At 46.8% G+C, this 12,218-nt stretch overlaps 1 protein-coding gene and 1 pseudogene across 2 annotated transcripts in view; one reads left to right on the top strand and one right to left on the bottom strand.

Annotated features, from left to right (window-relative positions):
* The window catches only part of QRICH2 (glutamine rich 2), a 36,911-nt gene that overhangs the window by 12,623 nt on the left and 12,070 nt on the right, over positions 1 to 12,218 (top strand). For both annotated transcript variants that reach the window (XM_064582531.1, XM_064582530.1), the window contains one exon: positions 6,868 to 12,022. In XM_064582531.1, coding sequence (XP_064438601.1) covers positions 6,868 to 12,022 — 5,155 coding nt within the window. The remainder of the gene's footprint in view (positions 1 to 6,867; positions 12,023 to 12,218) is intronic.
* On the bottom strand, positions 3,084 to 6,873 carry LOC123853743 (cytosolic 5'-nucleotidase 3A-like; annotated as a pseudogene).

The raw sequence follows: 12,218 nt of genomic DNA, 5'->3' as shown, positions 1-12,218 counted from the left end.
AAATCTCTGACTATAACTGTGGATTTGTCCATATCTCCTTGTAGGTCTGTCAGGCTTTGCTTCACATGTTTTGAAGCCCCATTATTAGGTGCAGAGACATATAGGATTGTTATGCCCTCTTGATGAATTGATCTCCTTATGTTAAGAAATGACCTTTAAAAAAAAAAAAGATTTTATTTATTTGTAAGAAGGAGAGAGAGAGAGAAAGAGCACAAGTAGGGGAAGCTACAGGCAGAGGGAGAAGCAGGGTCCCCGCTGAGCAAGGAGCCGGATGCAGGACTCAATCCCAGGACCCTGGGATCGTGCATGACCTGAGCCGAAGGCAGACGCTTAACCTACTGAGCCACCCAGGTGTCCCAAGAAATGACCTTTTTATCCCTAGTGATATTCTTAGCTCTGAAATCTACCTTGTCTAATATTAATATAATGATTCCAGCTTTTTTTTTCTTTTACAAGTATGAATATGGTGTATCTTCTTCCATTCTTCTTTGTTTTACCTATTTGTGTCTCTCTATATAAAATTTTTTTCTTGTAAGTGGCGTATAGTTGGTCTTGCTTTTTTAACTAATCTGACAATCTCTAATTTAAAAAAATTTTTATTTATTTATTTGAGAGAGAGAATGTGTGCGAGCACAAGCAGAGGTGGAGGGGCGTGAAGAGGAAGAGGGAGAGGGAGAAGCAGACTCCCCACTGAGTAGGGAGCCCAACATGGGGCTCAGTCCCAGGGCCCTGAGATCATGACCTGAGTCAAAGTCAGATGCTTAGCCAACTGAGCCACCCAGGGACCCCTGACAATCTCTGCTTTTTTAGTCAGGCTGTTTTGATCATTTACATTTAATGTGATTATTGATATAATTAGGGTTGAATCTGTCACCCTATTAGGATTCTATTTGTTCCATCTGCTTTTTGTTCCTTTTTCCTTCTTTTTTCTACTTCTTTGGTATTATTTGAGTGTTTTTGTTTTTTAACCTCCTTTGTTGGCTTAATAGATACACATCTTTGTTATTTGAGTGGTTGCTTTAGGGTTTATAGATTTATACCTCTTTAACTTATCACAATCCACCTTCAAGCGATATTATACCACTTCACAAATAGTATAAGGACTTGACAATAAAATATTTCCAGGTGCCTTTATTTCTGGGGTCAGAAAACTTTTTGTGAAGGAGCCAAGTAGATATTTTAGGTTTTGTGGGTCATACGGTCTTTGTCACAGTTGCTCAACTCCATTGTCATTGCGTGAAAGCAACCATGAACAATCCAGAAATGAATGAGTTTGCCTGTGTCCCAGTAAAATGTCATTTACAAAAACAGATGATGGGGGGCGCCTGGGTGGCTCAGTTGGTTAAGCAACTGCCTTCGGCTCAGGTCATGATCCTGGAGTCCCAGGATCGAGTCCCACATTGGGCTCCCTGCTCAGCAGGGAGTCTGCTTCTCCCTCTGATCCTCCCCCCTCTCATGCTCTCTCTCTCTGTCTCATTCTCTCTCTCAAATAAATAAATAAAATCTTTAAACAAAAACAAAAACAAAAACAGATGATGGGATGGACTTGGCCCATGGGCCATTGTCTGCCAACGCCTGCTTTATGCGATTGTTGTCATGCATTTTACTTCTACATTTGTTATAAACCCCACAATACATTGTTCTTGTTCTGTTCAGTCAATTATCTTTCAAAGGGATTTGAGTCAAGAAAAACATTTCCAGTCTGCCTGAAGGATTTCGCTCAACATTTCTTGTAGTGTGAGTCTTGCTGTTGATGAATTTCAGCTTGTATTTATATGTTTGAAAACATCTTTATTTTTCCTGTGCTTTTGTGTTTCATTTTGTTTTCTAGTGGCCTTAACATATGGTCTGTTGTGGAAAATGTTGTGTGTGCACGCAAGGGTGTTTATACAGATCTTGTTGGGTGGAGTGTTCTGCAGATGTTTGCTGGTCCCGTTGGTCTGTGGTTCAAGTCTTTTATTTTATTGTTGATCTTCTGCCTCTTTGTTCTATCCCCATCAAAAATGGAGTATTAAAGTCTGCAACTATTATTGTTGAATTGTCTGTTTCTCCCTTTAATTCTGTCAGGTTTTCTTTATGTTTGTTAGGGCATTATTGCTCGGTTCATATATATTTGTAAAACTATTATGTCTTTCTAATGAATTGACTCTCTTATCAGTATAAAATGTCTTTTTTTGTCTCTATTAACAATGTTGTCTGATGTTAGTACAGCCACTCCACTTCTCTCTTGCTCTTTTTTTTTTTTTGAGTAATCTCTGTATTCAACGTGGGAGTCAAACTTACAACCCTGAGATCAAGAGTCGCTTGCTCCACCAGATGATCCAGCCAGGCACCACCCCCAGCTCTCTTTTGATTACTGTATGCATGGTTTATTTTTTCTATCCTTTCACTTTCTATCTGTTTCTTTCTTTTCTAACGTATGTCTCTTAAAGACAGCATATAGTCAGATCATGTGTGAGTTTTGTTTTTTAGTTTTGCTTTTCATTTCATGTTTATTATCAGTGCTTCACTACAGAACATTTTGTAATGATTAGTAACATATGGATACCAAGAGTTTTTTTCAAGCGCCAAGTGCCAATATTTTATGGTAAATATTAATGTTCCAAAAACAAAATAATCACACATAACACAATATCAGGAGATGGTTATGCCATCAGCATAATTCACCCAAATTATAAAAAGAGCAAAACTTAAAGCCATGCACATCATGTCACCATTTCATAAAACTTCTTTTTAACTTCTACAAACTTTGCCAGTATAAAAAAGGCCCTAAAAAACTTTGTGGTGGGGTGCCTGGGTGGCTCAGTTGGTTAAGCATCTGCCTTGGGCTCAGGTCATGATCCCAGGATCCTTGGATGGAGTTCCACATCAGGCTCCTTGCTCAGCAGGGAGTCTGCTTCTCCCTCTCCCTCTGCCTCTGCTGCTCCCCCAGCCCCCTGCTTGTGCTCTCTTTCACTTACTCACTCTCTCAAATAAATAAATAAAATCCTTTAAAAAAACTTTGTGATAACATAAACTACAAAACTCATTTTGGAAAAGTTAGAGGAGTTACTTTTCAAATTTTGGCTTTAAGATTCTTTGGGTTTTGTTTTTTTTTTTCAATCTGTCAAAAAGTGTGGTGAGGACTGTATTGAGAGAGGTGAAGAAAGAGGAGCTTCCAGTTGATGGGTTCAGTGTGTCTCAAGATACTCAGTAATGCAAAGGAAAATTTCAAGGGCAAGAATATATTATAAATAAGAGTTTTTGAGCAAGATGAATGGATAAGCAGTTCTTGTATCAGTTGCATCCACAGGAAAGAGGTCTTAAAGAATGCTTGCTTACAGAAGTTTCTGTAAGACAGTGTTGGCTATCTCCAATATTCATCTTTTACTGAAACAATATCATAAGGGTCCATGTACTTTTCTCTTTTTTATTATTTTTTTATTTTTAAAGATTTTATTTATTTATTTATTTATTTGACAGAGAGAGATAGCAAGAGCAGGAACACAAGCAGGGGGAGCAGCAAGCAGAGGGAGAGGGAGAAGCAGGCTCTCTGCTGAGCAGGGAGCCCAATGCGGGACTCCATTCCAGGACCCTGGGACAATGACCTGAGCCGAAGGCAGACGCTTAATGACTGAGCCACCCAGGTGCCCCTCCATGTACTTTTCTAAAAGCTCATCTACTCCATCATTTTGATATCCAGTTTCTAGAATGTGTTCAACATTGGCTAGTCCGTCTGCAATTCTCAAGCCTCCTTGGGAGTCTCCCAGCAGAGTTGTGTTGTTACTGTCTTATGGTTGATTTGAGATGTTCTGTGTTGTTCAAAGCCCTACCATGTTTATTTAATTCATGAGCTAGTTCTCCTTTAAGTCTTTTGAACACCCCATTTTCATCAGAATCCATGGAGTTAGTCATGACTCTGACGTTTGGATGATCAACACCAGCCTGAGGGATAACTTCTAGTACATCACCCATACCAGCTGAAAATTTGAACACAGGGAGACTGTGTTGTTGGAGCTTATTGAAGACATTCTCGTATCCTTCCTTGAACATACATCAGATTCTGCCGTAATTTCTTTCAGTTTAGCTTTTGGTAGAGCTTGTTCAACAAGCAAACCCTGTGATTTAGGTCACTGTTGAACCATATAAGGGTACTTCTCTTCTATTGGAGGAACAGGATCCATTTTACTAACATAATCTTTTTCCTTTAGTTGTAGTAATACTTTTTGGCCTCCATCTGTAACCAGCTTATAATTGTCAATGATATTATGACATGTTGGGCATCCTTTCCCTTTGTAGAAAAATCTACTTAGTGTCATGCCAAAGTCTATTATTATCTGAAAGGTGACAGGTCCTTCTTTGATAAGACCACAGATAATTTCTTCTCTTATAGGGTTCTTGATGTGAACTGAGCTTTTTGGAATTTTGACCTCATTTTCACACACACAGCAGATTCTTAATTAGTCACTTCTTGGTTATTCAGTTGTCCTCCAAGGCACTCTGAGTTCTTCTGTTCTTGATTGTCCTAGAGCCACAGCACAGACAGAAAGCAACATCCAGAGATGCAGGGCTTGGATATAGGCATCTCAGTGATCTTGGGCTTCTGCCTCATGTTTCTCTTCAAGGTGAATATGTCCTGGGCCAGCAGCACTCCTGCCACCAGGACACACATGCGAGTGCTGGCCATGGCTGCCTAGTCCATGGAGAGGGTCTCATGTGCCTCCAGGCCCAAAAAGAAAAGGTTGCACACAGTGAGTGTGGGCCCCCTGGATCATGTTTTTATTTTTTATTTACTTTTTTAAAAAAGATTTTATTTATTTATTTGACAGAGAGAGACACAGCGAGAGAGGGAACACAAGCATGGGGGAGTGGGAGAGGGAGAAGCAGGCTTCCCGCTGAGCAGGCAGCCCGATGCGGGGCTCGATGCCAGGACCCTGGGATCATGACCTGAGCCGAAGGCAGATGCTTAACAACTGAGCCACCCAGGCGCCCTGGATCATGTTTTTAAATCCACTCTGCAAATCTCTGTCTTCTGATTGGAGTATTTAATTACTGATAAAGTAGGTTTACTTCTTCCATTTGCTTTTTGTTTTCTATATGTCTTGTCTTTCCTGTTCCTCCATTCCTCAGTTTTGTCTCCTTTGTGTTAAATAAGTGTACTCTGGTGTACCGTTTTAATTCCCTTGTTGTTTCTTTTACTGTATATTTTGTTTCATTGATTTTTTAAGAGATTCTTATTTATTTGAGAGAGACAGAAAGAGGGAGAGGCACAAGCATGGGGAGGGGCAGAGGGAGAGGGAGAAGCAGGCTTCCTGCCGAGCAGGGAGCCCGACGCGGGACCTGATCCCAGGACTCTGGGATCATGACCTGAGCCGAAGGCAGACGCTTAACCGACTGAGCCACCCAGGCGCCCATGGTTGATTTTTTTAGTGGGTCCATAGCAGTGTTCAGTGTAGAGCCGATTATTCTCCACTTTTGAGGTAACACCTTTCTGAGTACTCTCCTGAATGGAGTTTTTTCCAAACTGGCTGATAGAAACAGGCACTGTTCCCAACCCTGGGAGAGTCTGGGCACTGTTCCCTCCAGCCTTGCAGATGGCTCTTTTCCCAACCTTGGGTAGTTTCCTCACATATACATGCTGATCATTTCTGTGCTGAACACCCAGAGAGGACTCTCTACAGATCTCCTGAATCCTCTCTATGTGTATCTCTCTTTCTCTCTCTCTCTTTTTTTTTTTTTTAAGATTTATTTATTTATTTGAGAGTGAGAGAGAGAACATGAGCCAGGGAAGGAGCAGAGGGAGAGGGAGAGAGAATCCTCAAGCAGACTCCCCCTCCCCGCTGAGTTCGGAGTTTGACACAGGGCCCGATGCCAGGACTCTGAGATCATGACCTGAGCCAAAATCAAGAGTCAGACGCTCAACCGACTGAGCTCCCCAGGCGTCCCTATGCTTCTCCTTTCTTTCTCATACTCTGTCCTGTGAGCTGTTTCAGTCTCCCTGAATGCTCAGGTCTGTCCCCTCAACTCAGGGAGTCCCACTCCTGGAAATGCAGCCTGAAGACTCTATTGAAATGGCAGTAAGCTGAGACAACAGTAGGGCTCACGTAGTTGGTCTCCTCTTCTTTCAGGGATTGCTAGCCTTTACTAGCTGATAGCCAGTGTCTAGAAAACCACTATTTCATCGTTTTGAGGTTTTTGTTTTGTTTTGGTTTGGTTTTTGGTTTTGGTTTTTACAAACAGGAGGTCCAATTCCTGTTATTCTATGTGGGCTAGAAATGGAAATATCCATAATTTTTTAATGGATTCTTAGTATTCTACTCTATAGGTGTGCCCCCTACATATATCAGTCCCCTACTGATAACCTATTTTCATAAACAGTGCTGCAGACTCCGTACGTATGTCCTGGAGCCTTTGTAAGAGTCCTTAGAGAAAATCTTATCTATGGAATTTCTGGGCCCTAGAGTTTGTGCATTTACATTTCAGATATATTGTTTACTTGCCCTGCAGTGATACTTCTACCATCGGCAATGGGCCAATGATGGGACAAACTTTATATTTTAAACTTAATAAATTACTCATGTCTTTTATTTGTAGACCCAGCAATAGTTGGAGTAGATCGCTTGTATTATGTGGTGTTCCTGCTGTCTTTTATGAGGGGGATTAACATATTATGATGTCATTTGCAAATGTGCAGATTCTCAAAGCCTTGGAGACCTATCCTTCAAGAATGTCAAAGTCTTTGTGTCCAGCCCAGTTTTGGGGACCAGAGGGTGTGTTTTTCCAAAAGCCCTAAGTCATCCTAGTCAGATGTCCCAGATTTTCTTGTCTTAGAGTGAGCGAGTCCTTTCTACTTGTAGTTAACTGTCTTCTTTCTTCCTCTTCAACCAGAGCTCAGAGACAACAACAGGACTCCCTAAACGCAAAGGGCGCACTTCCGTAACATCAAATGATATACTTCACGGTGGAGTCCCCATCAAGCGCTCAAGTGCTGACCCAGCTCTGGATTTTCCCAGTGGTTATGGCTCAGATCAGACCTTATCAGGAGTCAGTGGCATAGGAAAGCCCTCTGAAGGGGTTACCAGGGAACGAAGCAGAGGTGTCTCTGCTACTACAGTCCCGGGTAGAGAACAGCACCCAAGGGCCCGTGATGAAGGTGGCCTGGCAAAGTCCCATCACCCGCCTATGTCCCAGTTCAGAGTAGAATCAGATCGTCACAGGACAAGAGAACTGCCGCCGCATAGCTTAGCCCATCTAAGAAAAGATGAACAAGAGGCACACCCTGGTCCAGTTCAACAGGACTTACCTGCAGCCACTGTGGCCAGAGATCAACATCATCAAGTATCCCCAGATCAGCATAGGGGGGTGTATCCAAGCCAGGGTCAAATCTATCCCAGGCTAGTTCAGCATGGATTAAGACCACTTGGCACGGATCCGCTTGCATGGCACCGTCCTAGCACCTGCCCACACGGTGTGGTACCCCTCAGCATGGGTCAGTTTGGTATGATGCCACCTGGAATGGAGGAGCAGGGCTTGGTACCACCTGGCATGGGTCAGTATGGCATGGTGCCACCATTGGTACCTGGCACAAAACAGCAAGGAGTGGAACTACCTAGTACAGCTCAGCCTGGTATGGTTCCACGTAGCACATATCAGTATGGCATGGTACCTCCTGGCACAGACCAACAGCCTGGTGTCGATCAGCACGGATTGGTACCCTTTAGTATAGATCAGCATGGATTTTTAATATCTGGCATGGATCAACAAGGATTAGTACTGCCTGGCATGGATCAACATGGATTGGTTCCACATCTTACAGATCAACATGGTTTGGTATCCCCTGGTTTGATGCAAGTTGCTGCAGATCAGCAAGGTTTTATACAGCCCAGCCTGGAAACATCTGGGTTCATTCAACCTAGTACAGAGGAGCATGATATAATCCAGCCTGGGGCAGATCAACACAGTTTGGTACCAACTGGTACAGATCAGGCTGCTTTGGCCCAACCTGGTGCAGGTCAGCGTGGTTTAGTGCAGCCTGGTGCAGGTCAGCGTGGTTTGGTCCAGCCTGGTGCAGGTCAGCGTGGTTTGGTTCAGCCTGGTGCAGATCGGCATGGTTTGGTGCAGCCTGTTGTAGATCAAAGTGGTTTGATCCAGCCTGGTGCTTACCTACCTGATTGGGTACAACCTGGTGCATATCCCAGTGGTTGGGGACAACCTGTTGCATATCCATCTGATTTGGTACAGACTAATGTATATCCATCTGTTTTGGTACAGCCTAGTGCAGGTCAGCCTGGTTTGATACAATCTGGAATGGGTCAGCAAGATTCAGCCCAACTTAGAATGGATCAGTATGCTTTGGTGCATCCTGAAATGGATCAACATGGTTTGGTCCAAGTTGGAATGGATCAGCATGGTTTATTCCAACCTGGCACAGGTCAACCTGGTTTAGTGCAGCCTGGTGCAGGTCAGCGTGGTTTGGTCCAACCTGTTACAGGTCCACGTGATTTGGCCGAACCTGGAGTAGCTCAGCATGATCAGGTCCAACTTGGAATGGATCAGCATGGTTTGGTGCAACCTGGTGCAGGTCAGCCTGGTTTGGTCCAACTTGATGCAGGTCAGCCTGGCTTGGCGCAGCCTGGAATGGATCAACGTGGTTTGGTCCAGCCTGGTGCAGGTCAGCCTGGCTTGGTCCAACCTGGAATGGATCAGCGTGGTTTGGTGCAACCTGGTGCAGGTCAGCCTGGCTTGGTCCAACCTGGAATGGATCAGCGTGGTTTGGTCCAGCCTGGTGCAGGTCAGCCTGGCTTGGTCCAACCTGGAATGGATCAACGTGGTTTGGTCCAGCCTGGTGCAGGTCAGCCTGGCTTGGTCCAACCTGGAATGGATCAGCGTGGTTTGGTACAGCCTGGAATGGATCAGCGTGGTTTGGTGCAACCTGGTGCAGGTCAGCTTGGTTTGGTCCAACCTGGAATGGATCAGCGTGGTTTGGCACAGCCTGGAATGGATCAGCGTGGTTTGGTGAAACCTGGTGTAGGTCAGCCTGGCTTGGTCCAACCTGGAATGGATCAGCGTGGTTTGGTGCAACCTGGTGCAGGTCAGCCTGGCTTGGTCCAACCTGGAATGGATCAACGTGGTTTGGTCCAGCCTGGTGCAGGTCAGCCTGGCTTTGTCCAACCTGCAATGGATCAGCGTGGTTTGGTCCAGCCTGGTGCAGGTCAGCCTGGCTTGGTCCAACCTGGAATGGATCAACGTGGTTTGGTCCAGCCTGGTGCAGGTCAGCCTGGCGTGGTCCAACCTGGAATGGATCAGCGTGGTTTGGTGCAACCTGGTGCAGGTCAGCCTGGCTTGGTCCAACCTGGAATGGATCAGCGTGGTTTGGCACAGCCTGGAATGGATCAGCGTGGTTTGGTGAAACCTGGTGTAGGTCAGCCTGACTTGGTCCAACCTGGAATGGATCAGCGTGGTTTGGTCCAGCCTGGTGCAGGTCAGCCTGGCTTGGTCCAACCTGGAATGGATCAGCGTGGTTTGGTCCAGCCTGGTGCAGGTCAGCCTGGCTTGGTCCAACCTGGAATGGATCAGCGTGGTTTGGTGCAACCTGGTGCAGGTCAGCCTGGCTTGGTCCAACCTGGAATGGATCAGCGTGGTTTGGTACAGCCTGGAATGGATCAGCGTGGTTTGGTGCAACCTGGTGCAGGTCAGCTTGGTTTGGTCCAACCTGGAATGGATCAGCGTGGTTTGGTCCAACCTGGAATGGATCAGCGTGGTTTGGCACAGCCTGGAATGGATCAGCGTGGTTTGGTGAAATCTGGTGTAGGTCAGCCTGGCTTGGTCCAATCTGGAATGGATCAGCGTGGTTTGGTGCAACCTGGTGCAGGTCAGCCTGGCTTGGTCCAACCTGGAATGGATCAACGTGGTTTGGTCCAGCCTGGTGCAGGTCAGCCTGGTTTGGTCCAACCTGGAATGGATCAGCATGATTTGGTCCAGCCTGGTGCAGGTCAACCTGGCTTGGTCCAACCTGGAATGGATCAACGTGGTTTGGTCCAGCCTGGTGCAGGTCAGCCTGGTTTGGTCCAACCTGGAATGGATCAGCGTGGTTTGGCACAGCCTGGAATGGATCAGCGTGGTTTTGTACCACCTGGTGCAGGTCAGCCTGGCTTAGTCCAACCTGGAATGGATCTGAGTGGTTTGGTGCAACCTGGTGCAGGTCAGCCTGACTGGGTGCAGCCTGGAATGGATCAACATGGTTTAGTCCAGCCTGGTGCAGGTCAGCCTGGTTTGGTCCAACCTGGAATGGATCAGCGTGGTTTGGTACAGCCTGGTGCAGGTCAGCCTGGTTTGGTCCAACCTGGAATGGATCAACGTGGTTTGGTCCAGCCTGGTGCAGGTCAGCCTGGTTTGGTCCAACCTGGAATGGATCAGCCTGGCTTGGCACAGCCTGGAATGGATCAACATGGTTCGGGCCAACATAGTGCAGCTCAACCTGGTTTGGTACAGCCTGGTGCAGGTCAGCCTGGTTTGGTCCAACCTGGAATGGATCAGCGTGGTTTGGGACAGCCTGGTGCAGGTCAGCCTGGTTTGGTCCAACCTGGAATGGATCAGCATGGTTTGGTGCCGCCTGGTACTGGTCAGCCTGGCTTGGCACAGCCTGGAATGGATCAACATGGTTCGGGCCAACGTGGTGCAGCTCAACCTGGTTTGGTCCAACCTGGTGCAGGTCAGCCTGGTTTGGTGCAGCCTGGAATGGATCATCGTGGCTTGGGTCAACGTGTTGTAGCCCAGCCTGGTTTGGCCCAACCTGGTGCAGGTCAGCATGGTTTGGCCCAACCGAGAATGGACCAGCGTGGGTTGGTACAACCTGATGCAGGTCAGCCTGGTTTGTTTCAGCCTGGCATAGGTCAGTCTGCTTTTGTCCAACCTGGTGCAGATCAGCGTGGTTTGGGGCAAGTAGATCAGCGTGGTTTGATACAAGCTGGCACAGATCCACATGGCTTTTTTCAACCTGGTGCATATCCTCCTGGTTTGGTACAGCCTGGTGCATATCCGCCTGCGTTAGTACAGCCTGGTGCCTATCCACGTGGTTTGGTCCAACCTGGTGCCTATCCACAAGGTTTGGTGCAATCTAGTGCCTATCCACGTGGTTCGGTTCCACCTGGTGCCTGTCCTCGAGGTTTGGTCCAGCCTGGTACATATCCAGAAGGTTTCCTGCAGCCTAGTACTGATCAGCGTGGTTTGGTTCAACATGGAATAGATCAGCATGGCTTGAGGCAACCTGGTACAGAACGAGGCTTGATACCACCAGGCACAGAGCTTCGTGGCCTTCCAACATTCCACCCTGAGTTTCCAAAATTTTTCTCACATCCCTATCAGCATGGTGTAATACCTCCTGGCAGCTATCAACATGATCAGGTGTCACCACTCCTAGCCAATCAAGGTTTGGCATCACCAGGTATTGGCCAAGAGGGTTTATCAGAAACTTACCAGCAAGGTTTGTTACATCGTGGCACAGACCAGCATGGCCTAACACCATTAAGCACCCGTGTGGGATCTGTACAGCGAGATCGACAGCATTTGGTATCACCTGGCCCAGATCAGCAAGGCCAGGTACAAGCAGGTACAGACCAGCGTGACCGTGCATACTCTATCCCAGAATCTCGTGACCTATTGTATCCCGGCCCTCACGGCCCAGGCATTCTGGCGGTAGATCCGTACGTCCAGAAAGGTTTGGATCCAAAACAAATATATGCCTCGGACCAACCTGGAATTTCTGTCTGGACTACTCCAAGCCAAGCAGCCGCCTTTGCCAGGAGCATGGACTCTCTTAACCATCTCTACCGAGTCTCATCAGAAAAGAGTGATTTCCAGAGCGAAAGACATGATTCACTGGATAAATTGGCTCCGAGCTTCCCCATGGCAGTGGAAACATTTCGTCTGATGGGCGAGCTCATTGGCCTCTATGTAGAGCTCAAGGAGAACATGAAAGAGCTGGATGAGGAGCAGGAGGGCCAGACCGACTTGGAGAAGATCCAGCACCTGCTCGGGCTCATGGGTGGGTTCCACTGGTGCGGAGGAGGGACCACTGTCTGTGTATTCAACATCCCCTGGCCTCATCTGGCGGCTGGGCTTCTTCCTGAGTCACTGCAAATAGCGTGTCCCTTCTTAGCCTTTCTGGGCTCTACCACAGCCTTTGGGGTCCAAAAGATAGACTTAAACCAGTCGGAGTGAGGCGGTTCCAGTGCCCTGGC

The sequence above is a fragment of the Mirounga angustirostris genome, unplaced genomic scaffold (genome assembly GCF_029215605.1).
Source record: "Mirounga angustirostris isolate CCGP_5_RB_7025 unplaced genomic scaffold, mMirAng1.0.hap1 SCAF_17, whole genome shotgun sequence".
NCBI lineage: Eukaryota > Metazoa > Chordata > Mammalia > Carnivora > Phocidae > Mirounga > Mirounga angustirostris.
The sequence above is the reverse complement of the archived record's forward strand: the minus strand, read 5'-3'. Positions and strand labels throughout refer to the sequence as shown.